This window comes from Ranitomeya imitator, chromosome 3, assembly GCF_032444005.1.
Source record: "Ranitomeya imitator isolate aRanImi1 chromosome 3, aRanImi1.pri, whole genome shotgun sequence".
Lineage (NCBI taxonomy): Eukaryota > Metazoa > Chordata > Amphibia > Anura > Dendrobatidae > Ranitomeya > Ranitomeya imitator.
The window spans coordinates 672588583-672615412 of NC_091284.1; the positions used below are offsets into that span (position 1 = coordinate 672588583).

Sequence of the window (26830 nt, forward strand, 5' to 3'; positions counted from 1 at the left end):
TGTTTTTTGCTGCACAAGTTATATAGTTTCTAATGGCACTATGTTAGGGTAAATATAGTGAAAAAAATGTATAAATGAAGTTAGACCAAAAGCTGGTGTTAAAAAAAAAAAAAAGAAAAAAAAAATTTGTCGCATGTCATTTGTATACCAGAATTTGAAGTTTATTTATTAAAATTTCTCAGCCACTCACAGCTCTGAAAAAATGTTGGTGGATCCTTACAGAATCGGACGAGGCGCCGCACAGCCAAACCCATTTATTACAGATTATGCCAAAAAAAGTGGCATAAACTATAACAGCCCTTGGTTGGCACAGATTTTTAGGTTTGAAATAGCACAGCATGTGATGTGCCCAATTTATTAAAAGGCGAGCACCTTGCAATCTAGAAGCATTTTATGCCGGACTGGTCCGTTGTCTGAGCTGTGCGAGTCAGACTGTAGCGGTACTGAAAATGGTCGGATTCATCAGCTTCAGAGCAGCGCTCCCAAGCTGTATAGATGAGAGCAAGTGCACTCACGTTACCGAGGAAATCAGCCACTTCTCAGACTGCAGAGGTGGCTGGTAACCTTGTCAATGGGAAATAAACTATATACATTAAAAATCCTCTTGTGTTCACAAGAACAGACAATTTCTATAAGCAGTAAATCACAAAGTTGACTCTTCACAAGCACTATAAAACTCAACCCATTAAGATGGGACAACCCCTTTACTACTTCCAGACTACTGAAAGGTTTCTGCATCTCTTGGCAGGAAAAGACGCTGCATGTGTTTTTTCCCTCTGCATTCAAGAAGTCAAAAATGCAGGCAAAAACACACAATGAGTTGACATGCAACAGATTTTAACACACAGCAAATCCTGAAAGGAAAAATACTGACCATGTGCACAGCACTTCAGGATTCTCATGGACTTTGCTGACATAAGGATTCCCTAGTGGTTTTGGGCCAATGTTGAGCAGAAAACCCGCCTCAAAAACACACCGTGTGCGCACAGCCTAAGCGTCCACACTACACTCTGCAGTGACATTCTAAAACGTCAGTGCAAAGTATAGTGACTACACAAGATTGTGCAGCTACAGGAACAGGGAGACTGTGGTCAGAAAGAGAAGGCAGAGGCTGTTCAGTACCGTCTCGGTCATCCCGTTCGATGTATACACAGTGCAGAACAAGCGTTGTGCTTACAGATCAGAAAGCGCCGATATCACTTCCTCCCCTGGACCCAGAAGTCATGTGATTGTTGGGTGTAGGGAGGGAACAGGAGCTGCTGGGTCCTAGGAGGCCCAGATCAGATTGGTCATGCAGCCGGAAGTCTGAATTTACCATATAACTGGGGCCAATATATCAGCCCCAATTACAGTGAAAATCAGATTTACCAAAAAAAAAAAAAAACCACAACATGCCAAGGTCTTTGTGGTGGACCTTATGGGAGGGATGGGTAAATTTTGCAAACTGGGAAAAAAATGCCCTGGTCTTTCACCAGTTGAGGAGATCGGTAACTCATACTGCACTATCTTCCCGTCAACTGGAGCTTCAAACATATTCCAGAAACACTGTCAAATGCCAATATCCATGTATACTGCAGGAGCTCAGATCGTATAAAACAACAGGGGTGATCAGGGCTCTTATGTAAGGAGTTAGAAAGGATATCACAACCACATGCCAAAGACAATGACAATAAGAATCAACAATGCTAGCACTTTATGATTTTCACTTTTTTCTGTATTATATAGAATTTACATTTATTAAGGTAATGCACATACTGAGCTAAAATGTCTACCAGAATCAAATTGAGAAAGCATGAAAAAAATACCAAAAGGTAAAGATTTCACTCATTTCTCTATGATCTACATGTCATAACCCTAGCCACCTTTGAGGGGAAAGCAGATTGTTTCTTTTATTTTTCTTTTTTCATTCTCCTTGGCTTAAAACCATTGTGCAACTAATGAAACAATCTGTTTTTATTTCCTACCTGCAACTTTGGCACACTTTACACTCAGGACACTGCCAGCCAGACCGTTTCAATGGTGTTAGGGTAATCTCCAGACAAGAACCATGATAGTGCCGTCCGCAACTGGCGCAGAACAAGAGGTCTGAGAGGTCACCGGGCTTGTCACATAGCACGCAACAAGAGTCATCTAGCACATGACAAACAGAAAAATAAGTTAGATTACATAATGCACAACTAATATTCCTTTTTATAACCATAACATACATACCGTAATTCATCAAAATATCTGTATATGCAAAAATAGAGGTCTAAAATTCCATAACAGTTTATAAGAGAATCTCAGATCTGTAACATTCACTGTTTTATTAGCAAGCAGAGAAAAGCAGCAGCACAAAAAGTATTAAAACAGCAGTACTAAGCAGTGTAACTGTAAATCCAGCTCTTGGGTGGCGCTAAAGACTTGTTAGAAAGCTCGGCACCATTTTCCTGGGTCTCTCCGCTTGTTCCCTCACTCCTCCTCTATGTAGAGTATAATAATAAGTGTAACCTAGCACCTCACTGAGCTGGCAAGGATTTGAGTGTTTTTTTTTCATAGTTGATGGCACGTTCAGCAGGAAGAGTAAAAAAAAATAAAAAATAAAAAAAAAAGGGCTCAGAAGTGGATAAAGAAGCAGATTCACCTGTACTGTTAATTTATGCAAAATCTGATGAAAATATACTTGCCATTTGACAGCAGCATGACAAATTTAAAAAAAAAATTAAAAAAATAAATACATTTTATGACCACAAGTAACAAAGCGGAGTCTGAACTAACCCATTGTGGCTGCTTCTGCCACATGTTCGGTGCACAGCAATTTTAAGGTCTTCTTTGACTGGAAGGAGCCACTCGCAGCAGCGCATGGAAAGTGATATCGGCGCAGACACCCTGTCGAGTGGCACTGAACGGTAGCACCCATCCGTTTACAGTATTCACATTTCTAGAAGAGACAAGAAGGAGGTTGATCTCTTTCTATTAAAGACAGTCTGTCGGAGGCAGTAAAGCTCGGTGGCTTACAGACCTGTGATATCCCTGAGAATACAGCTATATCCACATTAGTCAGTCGAGTTCCTTCCACAAGCTGGACTCCATATGACCAAGACGCACACCAGTAGTGAACCCAGCAGTGACCTGTGTATAGAATAAAGGTAAGCTTGAATAAGAGATCGTCGTAAATCAAGTCTTTATTACTTCAATCCAACAACCGGGAATGTTAATAACTAGTCCTGTACTACAAGGGTAGAAAAGAAGAATTTGTATAAAGGACATCCTGCTATAGAATGTCAGTGGTATAGCAGCCTTTTCTATTTTAATGAGACCCTTGGTGGCGTACACGTCCACCATATGTGCACAAGAAGTGTACGCAGCGTGCTTAATGCACAACTGACATGTGACTGCAATGTGACTAGCAATTTAACCACTTAGATTCTGTGGTTCTGTATGATCATGTCACCTAAGTGGTTTGACAGAAGGGGTACATCAAATTTTCTCTTTTAATTTTTTTTTTTTTTTTTTTTTTTACAAGTTTCCCCATTTTTAACATCAAAGGGAACCTGTCAGCAGGATTGGGCACAGTAACCTACAGACCGTGTCAGGTCAGCATCGTTATACTGATTACAATGATACCTTGGTTGACGAAATCCGTCTTGTGGTTGTTGTTTAATCTTTATTTTCAGTTTTTAGTTAATGATATGCTCGTGCTCCGGGGCGGCCTGTGGGGGACTTCATGTGGTGCTCTGATTAGGTATTCTTGTGTATGGCTAAAGGTACTGTCACACATAACGATTTCTTTAATGATATCGTTGCTTTTTGTGACGAAGCAACGATATCGTTAACGAAATCGTTATGTGTGACCGCGACAACGATCAGGCCCCTGCTGGGAGATCGTTGGTCGCTGGGAATGATCAGGACCTTTTTTTTGGTCGCTGGATCACCCGCTGTCATCGCTGGGTCGGCGTGTGTGACGCCAATCCAGCGATGTGTTCACTGGTAACCAGGGTAAACATCGGGTTACTAAGCGCAGGGCCGCACTTAGTAACCCGATATTTACCCTGGTTACCATTGTATATGTAAAAAAAAAAAAAAAAAAAAAAAAAAAACACACTACATACTCACATTCCGGTGTCTGTCACGTCCCTCGCCCTCAGCTTCCCGCACTGACTGTGAGCGCCGGCCGTAAAGCACAGCGGTGACGTCGCCGCTGTGCTCTGCTTTACGGCCGGCCCTCACAGTCAGTGCGGGAAGCTGACGGCGAGGGACGTGACAGACACCAGAATGTAAGTATGTAGTGTTTGGGTTTTTTTACATTTACAATGGTAACCAGGGTAAATATCGGGTTACTAAGCGCGGCCCTGCGCTTAGTAACCCGATGTTTACCCTGGTTACCCGGGGACTTCGGCATCATTGGTCGCTGGAGAGCTGTCTGTGAGAGGCCACTGATCCTTCACTGATCTGCGACCTATTTTACATTCATTATGTACATACTGCAAAAAAAAAACAACACACCTCTTCTGCAGGCAGCAGCCGTGGCCCCTGCGCTGCAGCATAATCGTATGTTTGATGTGCAGTTAATAAATGTGCTGAAACTTGCCTGCAGAAGGGTTTTCTTTTTTTCAGTATGTACAGATAATCTGTTCTGCAGCAAAACCTTATCTTCTTAGGCTACATTCACATTTGCGGCTTTGGACGCAGCGTCGTGGACGCAACGCACAAAAGACGCAAGTAGAACGCATGCATTTTTGACGCATGCGTTCAACCCTTTTTTAATATATAGGGTCTTTTCATTTTCTCTATTTTTAAAGTAAAGAACGCATGCGTCCTACAACGCACAACAACGCAAGTACTTGCGTCTTCTGCGTTGCCAATACACTTCAATGGAGGTTTTGAAGTTTTGGCGACGCAAATACAACGCAAGTGCGACGCAAGCGTTTTTTAAAAATTTTGGACGCAGAAAAAATGCAACATGTTGCGTTTGCAACGCACTGCCAGGTGCGTCGAAAGGACGCATGCGTCGCAAAACGCACCGAAACGCATGAAAACGAACGCACATGCGTCCCCAATGTTAAAGATAGGGAAGCATGACGCGTGCGTTGTTTTGCGGCGACGCCGCTGCGTCCAAAGCCGCAAATGTGAACGTACCCTTAGCAGGAAAGAAGATGCGTCAAAAACGCAGGTTTAGGTGCGGTTTTTTTCCCTCTTTGTCCATGCTAATGTCCTTGAACAGCAAATAATGATACCTGCGTTTTTGCTGCGTTTTCTCAACACCCATTCAAGTCACTGGGTGAAAAACACTGAAAAAAGGCAGCAAAAAAGCTGAAAGAAGAGACATGCTATATGTCCAATAAATGCAGCAAAGCACAAAATACTGATCACACAAAAAACTAATGTGTGTGCATGACATTTCTGAAATATCATAGGCTTTGCTGGTATTGTAAAAAGCAGCTGAAAATTAGCATAAAAAAAGCAGCAAATAGAACCGCAGCAAAAACGCCCTGTGTGAACTTTCCCCAACTCAAAACTGAAAATAAAGATTACACAACAACCACAAGACAGATTTCACCACCAGGTATCAATGTATTCAGTATAACTGTGCCGACCTGACACTGTGTGTAGGTTACTGTGCACAATCCTGCTGATAGGTTCACTTTCAATTTAAACCCTTCAGAACCATAAAAAATGTTATCACAAAAATTACACAACAACATTATGGCTCCTGGAAGGCAATGCGAAAATATGAAGTACACTACACAAATAGCCTGGTCGGGTTTCATTTTTTTTTTGGGGGGGGGGGGGGGAATCCTGCCAAATGCAGCATAAGCTGGGCACAGTTACATTTCATCCTAACCTGAAGGTTCAAAGAGCTCCTCCGGTAACACAGACTCTGCAAACCCAATAACAGAAGGGTCCAAGTACTCTGTGCCAATTTCGGGCACCCGACAGAGAACAGGATCCAGTTGTGGACGGCCGGGAGAAGGGTCAAACCGCAGCAGTTCCCGCTGTCCTCGTGGACTCCATCCCCCACAATTGCAGAGAGCGCAGCGCCTATAGGAGAAACCAAGAGGTAATCAGAGCCAGAATCGAAGGATGAATCTTGTCTGCAGTTATGACACGTAGGGTGAAGGATTTACAATAAGAGACAGACATACTGAGGACATTTCTCCCACTGTACCTGCCACATGGCGAGTCCGGGACACTGCCATCCCCTACAAAACACGCGGCTGGCGACAGACTGCTGGGCTCATCTGCTTCCGCTTCACAGGCCACATCAGAGGCATTTTCATCAGCTAAGTGCAATAAATTACAGTGGTCATATATACAATTTTAAAAAACGCTCAGAGATTCCCTATAAAAATATACATATAAATATTCTTTAACGTTTGCTGCATTCTGCACTGAAGTCCAGGCGGCAGATGTGAATGTAGTGTGCACACCTGCACCGACAATACAGATCACAGATTCCACTTCAGGGTTTTGTCTGGCAAATTAGTTCATGAAAATGAAAAGCGAGTGGACGAGGTTAGATAAATCTCGTCCACTTTGCCAATACCTTAGACAGAAAGCCATCGAATGTCAGGTGTGAACATTCCCTTACCCTCAATACAATAGGCCCTGTGCTATGCCAGCCTGTACCATTCTAACAAATGCCACACACTGACCTGCTGAAGGCTGAGGGAATCATTATGACCTGCGTGCACAATTTTAATAAATCACCTCTGCTAAACTAAAAGTTACATTACCTGACGCTTCAGATTCTTTGTCCTCGCTGGATGGTTTCTGATCATCCATCCCTGGCCGAAAACTGACTATCCCTTTTAGGGCGACCTATGGAGAAACACAAACAACAGTTACAAATACATTTCTATATTTGTGTATCCGAGTAGAAAAAAAAAAATAGAAATGCTACATATTCTTCATATCAAAGCACACTGTACACAGCGGATTGGAGGTGATGACATGTGACAAGTAGCCATGAACAAACGCAGATATCGTGTTATCTGAGCATGCTCGGGTCCTAACCGAGTGACTATGGCATGCTCGAAAAATATGTGCAGTCCCCGCGGCTGTTAGGAATCCTTGCATGTGTTGCAGCAGTCGAACAGTGGGGAGACTTGCAGCCACAGGGACTCGAACATATTTTTCGAGCCATGGTGAAAGGAAATTTGTAAAAATTTATTGGAGGGTTTGTGTTTTTTTTTTTGTTTTTTTTTTTTACACATCACAGTTCTCATACAGACAATACATGGGAGGTTTTCTGCTTCCACCTACAAAAATCTAATGACTAATCACATCTTAATGTACGTTTATTGCGTTCCTCACTCATTTGTGCTCGATCCTCACTAGTGACGGACAGTGCGGGCATTGCTCATGCACAATCCTAATATTTCCATATAATGGTCAGTATCGCTTGGATTATAAACAAAAAACCGCACAGATAAAATATGGGACATTACCAGAGCGATGTCACAGCAAATGTGACAAGCACAAAATATAGGAGAAGGACGGAACTTTTACTTTAAGTACAGTACAAGTCTATATACAGCAAAAAAAGAAAAGAGCTTTACAAAAAATATATAAATAATAATAATACAAACGCCCCTGGACAATCCCTTTAACTGCACTTTCCGTTAGATTCTGAAAAAGTTGTGTGTCTCCCCCCCCCCCCCCCTTCGTCTCACAGTAGATCATCATATCACTAGGTGTAATTTGCTCCCTTACTGCAGACAGATTTGTAGGCAGATATGAGCAGTTTAAGGCTATGTTCACACGTAGCGTCAGTCCCTGCGGGTTCTCCCGCAGCGGATTTGATAAGTCTGCAGGGCAAACCCGCTGCGGTTATCCCTGCAGATTTATCTCGGTTTGTCCTGCGGGTTCCGCTGCGGGATTTTACCCCTACTATTGATGCTGCATATGCAGCATCAATAGTAATGTTAAAAATAAAAAAATCATGATATACTCACCCTCTGACCACCCGATCTCCTCGGCGCTGCAGGCGGCGGTCCGGTTCCAAAGATGCTGTGCGAGAAGGACCTTCATGACGTCACGGTCATGTGACCGCGACGTCACCGCAGGTCCTGGTCGCATAGCAAACCTGAGACCGGACGGCCGCGTGCAGCGCTGAGAGGTGAGTATAGCATTATTTTTTATTTTAATTTTTTTTTTTTTCCCCAAATAAGGTTCCCGGGGCCTGGAGGAGAGTCTCCTCCACCCCGGGTATAACCCGCACATTATCCGCTTACTTCCCGCATGGTGGGCACAGCCCCATGCGGGAAGTAAGCGGATCAATGCATTCCTATGGGTGCAGAACCGCCGCGATTCTGCACGAAGAAGTGACATGCTGCGGGTTGTAAACCGCTGCGTTCCCGCGCGGTTTTTGCATCATAGAAAAATTAGTTGGCGCACCACAATGATATCAAATAAATAAATATATATCGGGGGTGCAAAACAATGCCTAATACGCAGAGCAGATAATAAACAAGAAAAGAAAAGCCACTATAATGTATGCACACCACCAAAAGTTATAATAAGTCACACAAGCTTTATTGGTAACATATAAAAACAATTAAAACCATACACACAAAACTCCCTCCATATATGTGTGCCCAACACTGCCCAATACACAATACAGGCTTCCCCTGACGAAGCTGTCTTGAACAGCGATACGCGTTGGGCTCTCCCTCCGTTGCCCTTCACTTGCTGGCTGCCCAGTAATAACATTAGCAATACAATAATTAAAGCAAAGTAAGACGACCCTGCTCGTGAGAGCTTACAATCTACAATGAGGTGGGGGAGATACAAAGCACAGGTGTGTAGTTACAATGATGGTCCAGCCATCTTCAGGGGGTGGGGGATAGATGGAGATAGTAAATGGGCTACACACACACAAACATAAAATGGTAAAATGGCTTTGATTAGGGAACATGATAGGCCGCTCTGAACAAATGTGTTTGAGCGAGCGCCTAAAACTATGTAAATTGTGGATGGTCCTAATATCTTGGGGTAGAGCATTCCAGAGGATTGGCGCAGTCGGACAGGGCCGCGCTTAGTAACCCAATATTTACCCTGGTTACCATTGTAAATGTGAAAAAAAAAAAAAACACTACAAACTCACATTCCGGTGTCTGTCACGTCCCTCGCCATCAGCTTACCGCACTGACTGTGAGGGCCGGCCGTAAAGCAGAGCGGTCTGTGTGACATCTCTCCAGCGACCACACAAGGACTTTCCAACGAACACGGCCAGGTCGTATCGCTGGTCGTGATCGTTGGAAAGTTGATCAGTGTGAAGGTACCTTAACACATTCAACAAGATAATATCTAGAGTGACCACAGTCATGGGTATACATCAAACAGTGAGTAAAACGTACAATGCAACAAATGAATTATACCAATCATTAAGCAGGCACATTAAAATATGTTGCTAGATGGTAGAGTGGCAGATGACAGACAGAAAGCAGAGGGAATTTTTACCATTAGAGTCTATTGCAGCAGATGAGACAGCAAGCAGAGGTGGGAAGTTGTACCAGTTGAATATATTGCAGGAGACAGCAAGTAGAGGGAATTTTTACCATTAGAGTCTATGTATAATGACCTTAAACTGCTGCTGGGAGAAGGCGCCTTCAAATATGAGAGACCTGGAGCAGATTTCAAAAGAGTTGTCCAAAATTACAGGTGAGAGGTTTAAGAAGCTTGTTGGTGGTTGTAGGAAGCGATTGATTGCAGATATTACAAAGGGTGTGCAGCCAAATCTTAAAGTTGAGGGTGCCAACAATTTTGTCCAGACCTTTTTTGGGTTTGTGTGTGACATTATGTCCAATTTGCCTTCTCCCCTCTTTTTATGTTTTTGTTCCAATACACACAACGGAAATGAACACGCGTATAACTGCAATAATTTTTTTGAGAAATATTTCATTTTCTTCAACAATTTCAGGGGTGTCAATAGTTTCGCCCATGGCTGTAGACTATATACAGTGCCTACAAGTAGTATTCAACCCCCTGCAGATTTAGCAGGTTTACACATTTGGAATTAACTTGGCATTGTGACATTTGGACTGTAGATCAGCCTGGAAGTGTGAAATGCACTGCAGCAAAAAATAATGTTATTTCTTTGTTTATTTTTTTTTTAAATTGTGAAAAGTCTTTTCCGAGGGTCATTTATTATTCAACCCCTCAACCCACCAGAATTATGTTTGGTTCCCCTAAAGTATTAAGAAGTAGTTCAGGCACAAAGAACAATGAGCTTCACATGTTTGGATTAATTATCTCTTTTTCCAGCCTTTTCTGACTATTTAAGACCCTCCCCAAACTTGTGAACAGCACTCATACATGGTCAACATGGGAAAGACAAAGGAGCATTCCAAGGCCATCAGAGACAAGATCGTGGCGGGTCACAAGGCTGGCAAGGGGTACAAAACCCTTTCCAAGGAGTTGGGCCTACCTGTCTCCACTGTTGGGAGCATCATCCAGAAGTGGAAGGCTTATGGAACTACTGTTAGCCTTCCACGGCCTGGACAGCCTTTTAAAGTTTCCTCCCGTGCCAAGGCCAGGCTTGTCCGAAGAGTCAAGGCTAACCCAAGGACAACAAGGAAGGAGCTCCGGGAAGATCTCATGGCAGTGGGGATATTCGTTTCAGTCAATACCATAAGTAACGTACTCTACCGCAATGGTCTCCGTTCCAGACGAGCCCGTAAGGTACCTTTACTTTCAAAGCGTCATGTCAAGGCTCGTCTACAGTTTGCTCATGATCACTTGGAGGACTCTGAGACTGACTGGTTAAAGGTTCTCTGGTCTGATGAGACCAAGATCGAGATCTTTGGTGCCAACCACACACGTGACGTTTGGAGACTGGATGGCACTGCATACGACCCCAAGAATACCATCCCTACACTCAAGCATGGTGGTGGCAGCATCATTCTGTGGGGCTGTTTCACAGCCAATGGGCCTGGCCATCTGGTCCGCATCCATGGGAAGATGGATAGCACGGCCTACCTGGAGATTTTGACCAAGAACCTCCGCTCCTCCATCAAGGATCTTAAGATGGGTCGTCATTTCATCTTCCAACAAGACAACGACCCAAAGCACACAGCCAAGAAAACCAAGGCCTGGTTCAAGAGGCAAAAAATCAAGGTGTTGCAGTGGCCTAGTCAGTCTCCTGATCTTAACCCAATTGAAAACTTGTGGAAGGAGCTCAAGATTAAAGTCCACATGAGACACCCAAAGAACCTAGATAACTTGGAGAAGATCTGCATGGAGGAGTGGGCCAAGATAACTCCAGAGACCTGTGCCGGCCTGATCAGGTCTTATAAAAGACGATTATTAGCTGTAACTGCAAACAAAGGTTATTCCACAAAATATTAAACCTAGGGGTTGAATAATAAATTGACCCACAGTTTTATGTTTAAAATTTATAAAAATTTAACTGAGCAACAAAACTTTTTGGTTTGTAAGATTTATGCATCTGTTAATAAATCCTGCTCTTGTTTGAAGTTTGAAGGCTCTAACTTATTTGCATCTTATTAAACCTGCTAAATCTGCAGGGGGTTGAATACTACTTGTAGGCACTGTATATTTACTAGATGGTGGCCTGATTCTAACGCATCAGGTATTCTAGAATATGTATGTAGTTTATTTATGAAGATTTCAGAATAATGCAATGAATACAAAGGATTTGTCTGGCCGGCGCGACCAATCAGCGAAGCCCACGTAGTATATAACACAGCCCACGTAGTCTATTGCACAGCCCACGTAGTATATAACACAGCCCACGCAGTATATAACACAGGCCACGCAGTATATAACACAGGCCACGCAGTATATAACACAGACCACGCAGTATATAACACAGACCACGCAGTATATAACACAGGCCACGCAGTATATAACACAGGCCACGCAGTATATAACACAGGCCACGCAGTATATAACACAGCCCACGCAGTATATAACACAGCCCACGCAGTATATAACACAGCCCACGCAGTATATAACAGCCCACGTAGTCTATTGCACAGCCCACGTAGTATATAACACAGCCCACGCAGTATATAACACAGCCCACGCAGTATATAACACAGGCCACGAAGTATATAACACAGGCCACGCAGTATATAACACAGGCCACGCAGTATATAACACAGGCCACGCAGTATATAACACAGGCCACGCAGTATATAACACAGACCACGCAGTATATAACACAGACCACGCAGTATATAACACAGACCACGCAGTATATAACACAGACCACGCAGTATATAACACAGCTCCTGCAGTATATAACACAGGCCACGCAGTATATAACACAGGCCACGCAGTATATAACACAGGCCACGCAGTAAATAACACAGGCCACGCAGTATATAACACAGGCCACGCAGTATATAACACAGGCCACGCAGTATATAACACAGGCCACGCAGTATATAACACAGGCCACGCAGTATATAACACAGGCCACGCAGTATATAACACAGCTCCTGCAGTATATAACACAGGCCACGCAGTATATAACACAGGCCACGCAGTATATAACACAGGCCACGCAGTATATAACACAGGCCACGCAGTATATAACACAGGCCACGCAGTATATAACACAGCTCCTGCAGTATATAACACAGGCCACGCAGTATATAACACAGGCCACGCAGTATATAACAGGCCACGCAGTATATAGCAATGTTGGCACCATATCCCTGTAAAAAAAAAAAAAAAAAACAATTAAAATAAAAAATAGCTATACACTCACCTTCCGGCGGCCCCCGGATCCAGCCCAGGCCTTTAGCGATGCTCCTCGCGACGCTCCGTTCCCAGTAATGCCTTGCGGCAATAAGCCGTGATGATGTAGCGGTCTCGCCAGACCGCTACGTGATCTCGAGTCATTGCCGAAATGCATTCTTGGGACCGGAGCGTCGCGAGGAGCAGGAAAGGCTGCCGCGGACGCTGGAAGGTGAGAATATGTTTTTTTAATTATTATTATTTTTAACATTATATGTTTTTACTATTGATGCTGCCTATATATAGACACATCCGTGTTCTTAGTAAATGTACAGATGGCAATGACCAGAGCTTCATGCGGCTATAATTTTGTGTTAGGAGACCCACATTTGGTCTGCACATTGCAGCCTGGCACATGAGGAGTATTTGTTGAGTGCCCCTCTTGTACATGTACCGCTGGGGGGGGGGGGGTTTGAAAATCTGGTCCACAGGTCATATCATTTGGTTTAGGCCTCCTGAAGATTTCTGGTGGGCTAAAGTGCTTAACTGCATAGTGGGCTGCCAGCCCTTTGAAATTTCCTTGCACAATGCACACGTAGAATAGGCTACTGCAATGGCACACCAACACTGGTCCAAGTCTGACACGGACGTCAGGATGTTCTTTGTTGGCGGAGTTACAACACACCTGTCCCGCTCCCACCATTGTAGCTTTGCAGCCATTCAGTATGATCTGTATCTCCATCTGCGGGCTGTAGCCTGTCATTTCCCCATCAGTGTCCCTTATGTGATTTATATACAGCAGTCTCAGTGGCTCATTCGTGATGTATATTCAGCGGTCGGTCTCAGTGTTATCCTACGTTATGTATAACCCAGACCTCTTAAGTGACCTGTGACGAAAACATACGTCAGAACTTGCAAAAAGGGAAATTGGTCAGCAGGTTTTTGCTATATAATCTGAAAAGCACCATGATGTAGGGGCACATTTAAATGAGACTTCACACGTGTAAACTCTTGACATTTTCGGTTTTGCAGAGTGCATTGTGTTTGCACAGGAGATCTGCACAAATGGACATTATGGTCACACTTAAATTTTCATGCAATTCTGGCTCAATCACTTTCTGATGCAAAGCTGCATGAAGGTGTTTTTTTTGTGTAAAATGAAGTTGTATTTCCATATATTTTAAATACTAACATGTTCTGCACTCAAGGTAGATTATAGAAATAGTGTTTGGGGTGTAAGATTGAATTTATACATATGCTGAAAGGTCATCCATCATTTTTCACATACCTGCCTTACATTATTTTGAGTAAACATCTGCTTGTATGTCACTTTCTGCACAAATGTAGGTTTTAAAGCATTAAATAAAAAAAATACATAAAAAAAAAAAAAATATATATATATATATATAATAATAATAATAATGAGTTACAATGTTACGTGAACTTGGACCATAGCTGTCAACAGTATGTTAAGACAGCAGAAATCGTCTAGCCGTCTATCAGACAATGTATCAGATGTGGGGATTCTTCTAATTAACCTTCGTCAGGCTGCATAACTTTACAACGTTAACAGGCTGCAGAGGTACAATTGTACCTTCATATATATTTTATTGAAATGTGGCCAATATATTCTGGACCAAAACTGCAGAGATGTCTCGAAATTTCAGCCCTCTACGGCTTTTCGAAGAAAAAAAAAGTTATTGCAATTTTAAAACGGAATAGTTACAATTGTACCTACTCAGCCGGACGAAGGTTAAGGGGGTTTTCTGGGCAAAATTAGTGTTACTGTTGGCTTGGACAGTTAAATTAAAAAAAAAAAAAAGCAAATGAAGCTATACTCCACTCACGGCGCTTACAGGGCAGCACCTCAGACTGCTCGGTAGGCAAGCACTGCTGCTCCTTTTTTGCTGTGTTAATGAATTTTTGGAGGATTTTTATTCCTCGGTTTGTGGCTTTGCTTTTAAGTTTAGCGTTAGGACTGGCAAGTGTGAGGAACCTGAAGCCAAGCCCAGCTTTTTAGGTTTTGTAAACGCAGGTGTCTGTTCTTCTGGGGCGCACTTTGATAGAGCTGGACAGCCAGACTAATTTAATAGTATGAGCGTCACTAATAAGCTGGAAGCCAGACACTGTGCAATACCTGTGTGTGACCAGCGCCCTATACAAGCCGCTTTTCTGCGATTTCATACTAAGCAATCACCCCCTCCATGAATTGGTAGGCTGGGAGTGGTTGTCTCATCCGTATTTTGCACCTGGGTTGCCGCCATCATGGGTTTACGGGATCTGTGATTGGCCTGAGCGGTAAGGTGACATCAGTGATGTCATTGTAATGTGCCCCCTGACCATGGCGGCCAACCATGGCATAGGCTCGGTTGATTATAAATTAAGCTGGCTGTGCTTTAGTTACCCTTCCTGGGTCAAGCACTGTGTCTCCACCTCTGCCCTGGTCTGTGGTGTTTGGCTGCAACCAATCACTGAGCTCAGTGATTGGCTGCAGTGCTGATGAAATGCTGTTGCCAAACAGAATAGACCCGATAGGGGACAGACAACACCTTTACCATGATGCCAGTTGGGCTCTGTTCACATCTCATGATGAATGTAAGAAAAGGTCACACGTCAGCTAGTGTAAAGAAACGAAGACCCTCCTTCTGCAATAAGAGACTACACACTCGTGACAAATCCACTTAGCTGTGGAAAAACTTGGCAGGTAAAACTAATGTGACAAGATGTGCACAGATTATCCGATCTGGATTCTGGAAGTCTTATTTTAGAGGAGGACAATTACTAAAAATATCATATTCTCCATACATAATTCAGTATGCAGAAATACAGATTATGCAGCATCATGTCAGCTGGTAAGTAAGGGCATACACAATACACAGGCAGGCGTCCTATCGGACACAGGTCAATAAACCTACCAGCACCGCCATGTTGATTTCTATTACACCTGCATTAGAATCTCAGATTACAGGAATCTCACAATATTACTAAATATGGAAAAATTAGCAAAGTAAACTGCAATTGTATTCATTATCTACCTGTTACATTAATTCAAAGAAACCAAAATGCCTTTTTATGAAACAATGCGAACCAAGCAAGTAGAACAAGGTTTTCTTCCCAGAGCCACATGGCCGAAGAGCACAAAGGCTTCTGGCAGCGCTTCCTGCCCTCCACATCTAGATGGGTGAAGTGAAACTGAACACTTAGCTCCGGGGACCGGCGGTGATTACAAGGATACGTGCCTGCCTGGTTATGGAACTCCGTGCACGGCTGAAAAGTTAGAGAATAAAGATATTAAATTAACAGGGCTACGAGGCTTGTCAAAGAATGACACAGCCAAAACCAGCAACACAAGTCTTGCAAAAGTTGCCTGCAGATTTGACAGAAACCAGTAAGGCTATGTTCACACGCTGCGTTTTTGATGAGTTTTTTTCCCCCCGCAGGCAAAACCCGCTCTCATGGCAGTAAGGCTATGTGCACACGTTCAGGATTTTTCACCCGTTTTCCGCGGGAAAAACGCTTAAAAAATGCATGCATAAGCATCCCATCATTTTTAATGCATTCCGCAATTTTTGTGCACATGATGCGTTTTTTTCTGCGGAAAAAACGCATCGCGGTAAAAAAACGCAGCAAGTTCATTAATTTTTTTGGATTTTTTTGCACTTTTCCCGCTATTCACTTAATGCATTGGGAAGCTCCGGAAAAAAACGCACAAAAACCGCATGTGGATCTCTTGCAGAAAATGTCCGGTGATGTTAAGGAAATTTCTGCAAGACATCCTGACGTGTGCAATGTCAAGACAATAGGTTTTGCTAAGCGTCTGCCGCATTTTTGGTGCGCTCTTGTCAGGGTACATTTGTCTCTTGTGCATGCTGATAAAGTATAGTGCATAAAAAAATACTAATATATATTATATATATGGGTGAAAAATACAAAAATGCAGCTCTTTGACAAAACAGTGAGGGGGGGGGGAAGCTGTATACATGAGATTTCTGAAATGTCAGATTTTGCTGGTACTGTGAAGACAGCTGAAAATCTGCTTAAAAAACGCAACATGTGAACATAGCCGAAGGGTGCTTTCACACAGCGTTTTTGCCCACGTTTATTGGTCCCATCAGGACTTTTGTTTGAACACCCCCACAAACTCTGGGGCCATAGACTATTAGAGGTGCTGACAAAAGTCAACGTACACGCTGCCATGCATCATTTTCAGCCATGTGCGCCTACTGCCAACAACCAAAATAAATCGGAGAACTAAGTCCACAAATGCATAAAAAGGTGCAAGTTTAATCAAATACATAATTGGTGCAAAAAGTTAACATTAAAAAATCAGTACAATGTACAAAATTAGACATGAATAGCAAAGGATCAGGTAGATGATGGCTAAAGTGTCCTGGGTAGATGATGGCTAAAGTGTCCTGGCTACACTGGGCATGAGTATAATATAAAATCCTAGTGCATGTCAATCAAACATGGGAGTAGTGGGAATCAATATAAATATCTGAACAGATCATCATGTTATTGCATAATACGTATAATCCATAAACCCAGTAATGTCCCATCTCGCAAAAGTGCTTACCCATGCTACCGTTCAGGCAGGACACGCTTCACTCCGCCACGACGTGCGTTCCGTGTAAGCTTTTTCAAGGTGTGCCTACTGGAAGCGGACACTGCCAGTCTGCTTACGTCTGGGTGTCCGCCTCCAGCAAGTGTATACACCCATTGGCTGTCTGCTCCATTAAAGTCTGTGGCCCCCTTGGCGCTAACGTCCGAATCGGGTTTTGCGGGTGATTCAGACACATGCTAGTTGAATTGTAGTCTAAAGTCGAATGCAGCTTGGTACCAAAGGTCCAAAAGGTTCATATCAATGTTCCATTGTCAAAGCAGCTTGGTAGCTCTAGCTTAAAGGGAATCAGTCACCCTCTGGGACATACATGACCAATTAATATGGGCATACAGGTGATAAAAATGTTACACTAGTCCTACTTGTATGCCTCATATTAGCGGATTTGTTGATAAATCATATTCTTTCCTTATACTAACGATTTCTTCCAGGCAGAAGTCACGGCAACCACATATCAAATCCTACAGGCGTGCCCTGCCCATCCGCTCTCCGGGCATGCTCACTGACTCTGGGTGTACAGCCCAAACTTCATGTCAGATGTGCGTATGCGCTGGAGCCGCTCCGATTCAGTGTCAACATGACATACTGTAGGAGCGCGCACGCTGTGCTCGCCACTGTGTCCCATCCACTCTGCACGCATCTGACATGAAGCTGGGGCTGCACACCTAGAGTCAGTGCGCATGCTCAGGGGAGAGGATGGGCAGTACGTACGTGCGGGATTCGATACATAATTCTTATGCATTCTTACAGCCTTAAACTGGACAGTTATGTCACACAGAATAGCTAATAAATAACATTCACCAAATGTCTACTTTACATCTGCATCATTTTTTAGGTTAAGACGTTAGGCTAGTTTCACACTAGCGTTTTGAGGAGCTGCGAACTTCTGTGAAGCCCCGCCCTCGGCCGCACCTCTGCCGCTAGCTCCGCCTACTTCTGCATGCGGCCTGCGTACCTATCTTTAACATTTGGTACGCAGGTCGTGCCGCTGTATGCGGATGCTTCTGCATGCGTTGTTTTGACGATGTGGAGAAACAAAATTGCTACAAGTTGCGTTCTACGCTAGTCGCCGCATAGTCAAAATGACACATGCGGAAGCATCCGCATACAGCGGCACGACCTGCGTACCTAATGATGAAGATAGGTACGCCGGCCGCATGCAGAAGTAGGCAGAGCTAGCGGTGGAGGTGCGGCCGAGGGCGTGGCTTCACAGAGGAAGTCCGCAGCTCCTCAAAACGCTAGTGTGAAACTAGCCTTAGACAGGTTAAAAGTTGTTCAGCAATTTCTCATTTTCCAGCAAAAATAGGGATTTTTGTGTGTACTCACCGTAAAATCCTTTTCTCCGAGCCACTCATTGGGGGACACAGGACCATGGGTTATGCTGCTGTCACTAGGAGGCTGACACTAAGCTGAGACAAAAAAGGTTAGCTCCTCCCCTGCAGTATACACCCTCGTACTGGCTTCCAGACACCCAGTTTAGTGCAAAAGCAGTAGGATATTAACAATATAACAAGTAACATTAGAATATAACATGTCAAACAAACAGTCAAGATCAAAAAAACAAGGTCACGAGCCGAAAGGCTACCAGGGTGGGTGCTGTGTCCCCCAATGAGTGGCTCGGAGAAAAGGATTTTACGGTGAGTACACACAAAAATCCCTATTTCTCCTTCGCCTCATTGGGGGACACAGGACCATGGGACGTCCCAAAGCAGTCCCTGGGAGGGAAACAATACAACCAAATAACTCCGTGTACCATCTGACTACAAATGCGCAACGGCCGCCTGCAGGATACGCCTGCCAAGGGCCGCGTCCGCAGAGGAGTGAATGTGGACATTGTAATGCTTTGTGAAAGTATGCAGGCTGGACCACGTTGCGGCCTTGCAAACCTGCTCCGCTGTAGCCTGGTGCCGGATGGCCCAGGAAGCACCCATCGACCGAGTGGAGTGAGCTCTAATCCCCGCCGGGATAGGACTGCCCCTGACCCGATAGGATTCCTGGATAGCAGATCGGATCCATCTGGCTATCGTGGATTTAGACGCAGCCAAACCCTTTCTGTGACCCTCCGGGAGCACGAAAAGGGCGTCCGATTTTCTGAAGTGAGCCGTTCTGGAAATGTACCTCCTGAGGGCCCTTACCACGTCAAGAGTATGGAGAGCCTTCTCGACCCTATGTTTGGGCTGCGGGCAAAAGGAGGGAAGAATGATGTCCTCATTAAGGTGGAAAGATGAGACCACCTTCGGAAGAAACGCCGGAGAAGGACGTAGGACTACCTTGTCCTGATGAAAAGCAAGGAAAGGAGCCCGGCAGGATAAAGCGGCGAGCTCTGAAACCCTTCTGATGGACGTCACCGCTACTAGGAAGGCAACCTTCCAAGAGAGGACAGAGAGCGGAACGTCTTGAAGGGGTTCGAACGGCGGTTCCTGGAGAACCCCCAGGACCAAATTGAGATCCCAGGTCTCTAAAGGCATCCTGTAGGGAGGAACAACATGGGAGACTCCCTGAATGAAAGTCTTGACCTGAAGGTTGGTGGCGATCCTACGCTGGAAAAGCACGGATAACGCAGAGATCTGACCTTTGAGGGAACTCAGAGCCAAACCGGAGTCCAGACCCGACTGAAGGAAATTCAAGATGCAAGGGATAGAGAAAACGAGAGGAGGGTGACCCCGGAGCCTGCACCATGAGAAGAAGGTTTTCCAGACGCGGTGGTAGATGGAGGCGGAAGACGCCTTTCGAGCACTTAACATGGTGGGGATGACCTGCTGAGAGAAACCGGCGCGAGTTAGAATCCAGGTTTCAACAGCCACGCCGTTAAACGTAGGGCCCCTGAGCTCTGATGGTAGATCGGTCCTTGGCGAAGCAGGTCTGGGCGGTCTGGCAACCGCAAGGGAACGTCGGCTACGAGCTGAACGAGCTCCGCGTACCAAGCGCGACGAGGCCAGTCTGGGGCGACCAGGATGACTGGAACTCCCTCCGTCTTGATCTTTCGGATCACCCTCGGCAGCAAGGGAAGGGGAGGAAACACGTATGGGAGCTGAAATTGATGCCACGGAGAGATCAGCGCGTCCACTCCTATGGCCTGGGGATCCCGAGATCGAGCAATGAAGTTGTGGACTTTGGCGTTCAATCTGGACGCCATCAGATCCACGTCCGGGGTCCCCCAGCGAAGACAGATCTGGAGAAAAACCTCTGGGTGGAGTTCCCACTCCCCCGAGGCAAGGCCCTGGCGGCTCAGGAAGTCCGCCGCCCAGTTCTCGACTCCCGGAATGTGCACCGCAGAGATGATGGAGTGGTTGGTTTCGGCCCAACGAAGGATGAGGGAGACTTCCTGCATCGCTGCCCTGCTGCGGGTACCCCCCTGGTGGTTGATGTAGGCCACCGCCGTGACGTTGTCCGATTGGACTCGTACTGGGTGACCCGCGAGCAGGGCGTGAAAGCGACTCAGAGCAAGTCTGATAGCGCGGATCTCCAGGATGTTGATGGGAAGTTTGGATTCCCGAACTGTCCATCGGCCCTGGGCAGAGTGGTGGAGGAACACCGCCCCCCAGCCAAGAAGACTGGCGTCGGTAGTTACCACTAACCAGCGGATCGGGAGGAAGGACTTCCCCTGGAGAAGAGATGGGCCCAGGGTCCACCATACGAGAGATTGTCTGACCCGCGGGGACAGGGGGCAAGGGTGGTCGAGAGATGAGATACTCCTGTCCCAGTTGTCCAGCAAAGCCTGTTGCAAGGGACGGAGATGGAGTTGAGCAAAAGCAACTGCTTCGATTGTGGCAACCATCTTTCCCAGGATCTTCATGGCGAACCGAATGGTTCGCGGGCGGGGATGACAGAGCGTTCGGGCTCCCTTCTGAAGCGCTTGGGCCTTGGACCGAGGAAGCAAGACCAGTCCCCTCGAAGTGTCCAGGATCATTCCCAGAAAGGAGATCCGACTGGCCGGAACGGGAGCGGATTTGTCCCAGTTGATCAACCAACCTAGGCGCGAAAGAGAATCCAGGGTAATTTGGACGCTTGACTCGCAGGCTTGAAAAGACGGGCCCTTTATGAGGAGATCGTCTAAGTAAGGAAACACGACGACTCCTCGAGAATGAAGAATGGCCATGACAGCCGCCATGACCTTGGTAAATACCCTGGGCGCCGTGGCGAGACCGAAGGGTAAAGCCGTGAACTGGAAGTGGTCCTCCCGAATGGCAAAGCGGAGGAACCTCTGATGAGACGGGAAAATCGGAATGTGAAGATAGGCATCCTTGATGTCTATCGAGGCTAGAAATTCCCCTCTCTCCATCGAAGAGATGACCGATCTGAGCGATTCCATCCTGAAGTGCCGGACTCTTACGCACTTGTTCAGGAGCTTCAGATCCAAAATGGGCCGCACTTTTCCGTCCTTCTTTGGCACGACGAAGAGGTTTGAGTAGAAACCTTTGAACCTCTCGTGTTCCGGGACCGGGACAATGACCCCGCTCTGGCGGAGGCTGTGAATGGCGCAAAGAAGGGCGCGAGACTGAGCTGCCGAGCTGGGAAGACGAGAGGGGAAGAACCGAGTTGGAGGAGGAGAGGAGAACTCTATCTTGTAACCTGACGATACCAGATCCCTGACCCATTCGTCGTGCACGACGGAGAGCCAGGCTTGCTGAAAAAGGAGCAGACGGCCGCCTACTCTGATGGTATCGACTGGCGCCGTTCCCGAGTCATTGAGACGAGAATCTGGGAGGTCTGGACCCTCGGGATCCGGGTTGTCTAGGTTTCCCGCGCCAGGAAGGAATAGGCCTGAAGGAGGGACGAGCATCTCTGTCGGTGCGAGCGGATCGGTCCGATCTGGGAAGACCGGTAGGATTGGACCAGGCTGAGCTGGTACGAAAGGGCCGAAAGCGAAAGTAAGGCTGGCGCTGGAAGGCTGCCTTGGGCCTCTGTTGGGGAAGGAACTTGCTCTTTCCCCCTGTGGCGTCGGAAATAAGCTGGTCAAGCTTTTCGCCGAAAAGCCGCCCGCTTTGAAAAGGGAGGGAGATCAGAGATTTCTTAGATGAGGAATCTGCACGCCAATCTCTGAGCCAAAGAGCCCTTCTAATAGCGATGGCGTTGGAAGCCGCGGATGCTGCGCAGTTCGCCGCGTCGAGGGATGCGAACATCACATAATCACTAGCCATGGCTAACTGCTTAGCCAGGTCCGCCATCTCGGACGGGAGGTCCTGTTCGTTAATGGATTTCGCTAGAGCATCCGCCCAGGAAACCATAGCCTTGGACACCCAAGCCGCTGCGAAGGAGGGGGACAGGGAAGAGCCAGAGGCTTCATACACCGAACGAGCTAGCGAGTCTATCTGGCGTTCGGTGGGGCTCTTAATTGACGCGCCTTCCGGGACTGAGAGAAGCGTTTTGGAAGCTAGGCGTGAGACCGGCGGATCTACTAAAGGAGGATCCGTCCAGTCTTTCACGAGATCCGCTGAGAAGGGATACTTTGATAGCAGATCCTTTTTACCCGTGAACCGCTTATCTGGATGCTCCCTGTGACGCCTGACTATATCCAGAAAGGCTGGATGTGAGGCAAAGGATTTGTGGGAACGTTTGGATCTGGTAAACGAGACCGCGTGTTCCGGAGCGGAATTAGCGTCATCCTCCACCTTAAGAGCGTGATTGACTGCTACAATGAGGGAGTCGACCGTAGCTCTGAACTCCGGAGCCTCCGGGTCCAATGATACCTCAGACTCATGTTCAGAGTCGGGAGCGCTGTGAGCCCCCAAAGAGGGTGAGCGAGAGGGGGAGCTGTCAGATTCTGAGCGGCGGGGAGAGCGTTCAGGAGAGGTAGTGCGGATCCGTTTTCTGGAAGACCGAGCCTCTTTATGGAGAGAGCGGCCCCTGCTGACCGACGATTCCCCTGCTATGGAGGGATCTCTTAACGCCTGTAACGGGTTACCTCGTTCCCCAGGAGGATTTTGAATGGATTTGATGGCGTTGGCTAAAAAATCCACGGATTGAGAGAGAGAAGCGACCCACGGGGGGGGACTAGGTACGCCAGAGTCGGTGGCGGTGGAGGGCTCCTGGGCACATGGGGCATCGCAGGCAGAACAGAGGGGGGAACTTTGAGGCCTAGGAAGAGGGGCCTGACAGGTGGTACACGCAGAAAAAAAGGTTGTATGCACCTTAGAGGATTTTTTAGATCTAGTCTGCGACATGACTCTAATGCACAAAAAGCCACAGGGGCTATAAATTGGCCTGGGAAGCAGAGGGCGGCGCTGCAGAGGAGAAGCTGACGATGTCTCCTTACCCCGGTCCTGTGTCCCGCTGTCCTGGGAAGCCGGCTGGGAAATCAGAGACAGGGAACTAGCTGCACGTGGGCGCTGTGCTTCCGAGATGCGGCAGAGCTGAGCTGCGGCGTGTCTGTGAGGACCAAGATGGCCGCCGAGATCAGGGGGGAGATCTCGGCGGCTGCGAGAAGCGCCAGGGACCGGGGGCGGCGCCGCCGATGACGCGCAGCAGTGGGCGGAGCCTATCGGCAGCGACCAGCGGCCAGGCCGAAGCCGGGGACTAAATTTGCGGCCCCGGCCCGGCGCGCGGCCGCAAAGGGCCGACGACTCGGCCCACCATACCGCTGCAGCCCGCCAATGTGCCAGGTTGAGGAGGAGCCCTCCGGACCGCTGAGACCCCCCCATCCCCCACGGAACACTTACCCCTGTGGAGGTGAGAGGAATCTAGCGCTTGGGAGAATAGCTGGGACGGTGCAGGGGTTGGGAAGCCTCAATCCACCAGCCCCTGAGAGAGAGGGGTGGAGAGGAACCGTCCACCACCTGAGTCACACAGAAACATTGGTGATGCAGTATGGTCTGCACGGACGCCACGGGGAATAGGGCCACTGTACAGCCGAGGGTAGAACCTGGTGGACAGGGCATATGTCCGGCAATAAAAAAGGGCCTGGCTGCAGAGGAGGGTACTGGAGGAAAACACCAGTGCTCGTCTGTATAAAAAAGGGGAGATCGGGGCCCATTTAGGGGAGAAACCGTCGCCCAAAAAATGTCAGCTCAGGCAGTGGCTCCCACGTCGCAGGAGAGGATACGGAGAGGAGAACTCCCGTGCTCGCCTGTTGTTGGTTCGGGGGAGATCGGACCCTGAAAGGACCCGTCGCCCCCTTCGTCCGGAAAAGATAAAAAAGAAAAAATTCGTGAAATTAAAAATCAGTGTGCCTCCTACGGACACTAAGCTTAAACTGGGTGTCTGGAAGCCAGTACGAGGGTGTATACTGCAGGGGAGGAGCTAACCTTTTTTTGTCTCAGCTTAGTGTCAGCCTCCTAGTGACAGCAGCATAACCCATGGTCCTGTGTCCCCCAATGAGGCGAAGGAGAAATGTACATTTTTTTTTTTTAGGGGGCCACATCACATTTAAAAAGTAATATTCTCAAACCTGCACTCCTCAAAACCACATTAAAGACGTGTATTAACAGTTCAGGTACTTCACAAGAACAAAAGCAATATGGAAGGAAAAAAAAAATTGTATTTTTTTTCTACAAAAATTTTACTTTAGCCCTTTTTATTTTTATTTTCACATGGATAACAGGTGAAAATGGGCCCCAAAAATGTGTGGTGCAATTTCTCCTTCGTATGCAGGACTCAGAAGAAAAAAGCACCATTTGACATTCTGAACACAAAAAAAAATGGCTGAAATCACGAGCAGATACCATGTGAGTTTGGAGAGCCCCTGATGTGCCTAAATAGTGGAAATCCCCCACAAGTGAGCCTATTTTAGAAACTAAACACAAGGAATGTATCTATATGTGTGGTGAACACCTTGGATCCTCAGTTGCTTCACAGAAGTTTATATTATAGAACTGTGAAAAAAAAAAAAGTAAATCTAGTTTTTCCCACAAACGTACAATTTTTTTAAATTATTTTCACAAGGGTAAAAGGAGAAAATGCACAATTAATTTGTGGTCCAATTTCTCCTCATCACGGAGATATCCCATATGTGGGCGAAAACTACTGTTTGAGTCCACGGCAGGGCTCGGAAAGGAAGTGACATTTTGGAACGCAGACTTCGATTAAATGGCCTGCGGGCGTAATGACACGTTTGGAGAGCCCCTGAGATGCAGAACCCCCCCCCCACAAGTGACCACATTTTGGAAACTAGACCCCTCAAGGAATTCATCTAAAGGTACCTTCACACTGACCAACTTAACGATATCGCTAGCGATCCGTGACGTTGCAGCATCCTGGATAGCGATATCGTTGTGTTTGACATGCAGAAGCGATCTGGATCCTGCTGTGACATCGCTGGTCGGAGCTAGAAGGCCAGAACTTTATTTCGCCGCTGGATCGGCGTGTGTGACGCCGATCCAGCGATGTGTTCACTGGTAACCAAGGTAAACATTGGGTTACTAAGCGCAGGGCCGCGCTTAGTAACCCGATGTTTACCCTGGTTACCAGTGTAAATGTAAAAAAAACAAACACTACATACTTACATTCCGGTGACTGTCGCGTCCCCCGGCGTTCTGCTTCCCTGCACTGTGAGCGCCGGCCGGCTGTAAAGCACAGCGGTGACGTCACTGCTCTGCTTTACGGCTGGCGCTCACACAGTCGAGGAAAGCAGAACGCCGGGGGACAGACACCGGAATGTATGTATGTAGTGTTTGTTTTTTTTACATTTAGACTGGTAACCGGGGTAAACATCGGGTTACTAAGCGCGGCCCTGCGCTTAGGAACCCGATGTTTACCCTGGTTACCCGGGGACTTCGGCATCGTTGATCGCTGGAGAGCTGTCTGTGTGACAGCTCTCCAGCGACCACACAGCGACGCTGCAGCGATCGGCATCGTTGTCTAGATCACTGCAGCGTCACTAAATGTGACGGTACCTTAAGGGTGTACTGAGCATTTTGAAAACTACAGGAGATTCAAAAAACTTTAACACATTTAGATGTGAGAACAATTTTTTTTTCCACTAAAATACTGTTTTAGAACCAAAATGTATAATTTACACTAGGGGTAATGGGAGAAATTGGACCTCACAATTGGTTATGCAATTTCTACTAAATGTGGCGGTATTGGTTGCACACTACTGTTTGAGCACACGCCAGGGATCGGACAGGAAAAAGCGCTACTTATACCGCAGATTTCATTTGAATAGATTTTGGGCTCCATTACCAAACTCTGAGGTGCCAGAACAGCAGAACCACCCCCTCCCCCCCCTCTTCACGACCCCATATTGGAAACTCCACTGCCCGAGGAATTCATCTAGTATTTTGAACCCATAGGCAGCTTAACAGAATTTTAGAACATTGAGATGTGGAAATATGACATTTCAGTGGTAGGAATTTAATTTTTTTGCATTTGCTTCAAATTTTGCAGGTACACAACGATTAGTAGATGAAACTGGACTCCATAATTTATTACGCAACTTCTCCCGAACATTGTGATGCCCCATACGTTGCCAGAAATTACCGTTTAGCCACACGTCAGGTCTTAGACGGAAGGAGCACTATTTGGCTTTTGGAGCACATTTTGGTAGAATAGTTAGCGGGCAACATTTGTGGAGACCCGAAG

At 46.4% G+C, this 26830-nt stretch overlaps 1 protein-coding gene across 1 annotated transcript in view; it reads right to left on the reverse strand.

Moving 5' to 3' along the window:
- KMT2D (lysine methyltransferase 2D) overlaps window positions 1–26830 on the reverse strand; it is a 233551-nt gene that overhangs the window by 166670 nt on the left and 40051 nt on the right. The window contains exons 2-7 of the mRNA XM_069758349.1: window positions 6717–6801; window positions 6149–6263; window positions 5825–6021; window positions 3002–3111; window positions 2758–2920; window positions 1965–2130 (exon numbers count right to left, since the gene is read on the reverse strand). Coding sequence (XP_069614450.1) covers window positions 1965–2130; window positions 2758–2920; window positions 3002–3111; window positions 5825–6021; window positions 6149–6263; window positions 6717–6765 — 800 coding nt within the window. The 5' untranslated portion in view covers window positions 6766–6801. The remainder of the gene's footprint in view (window positions 1–1964; window positions 2131–2757; window positions 2921–3001; window positions 3112–5824; window positions 6022–6148; window positions 6264–6716; window positions 6802–26830) is intronic.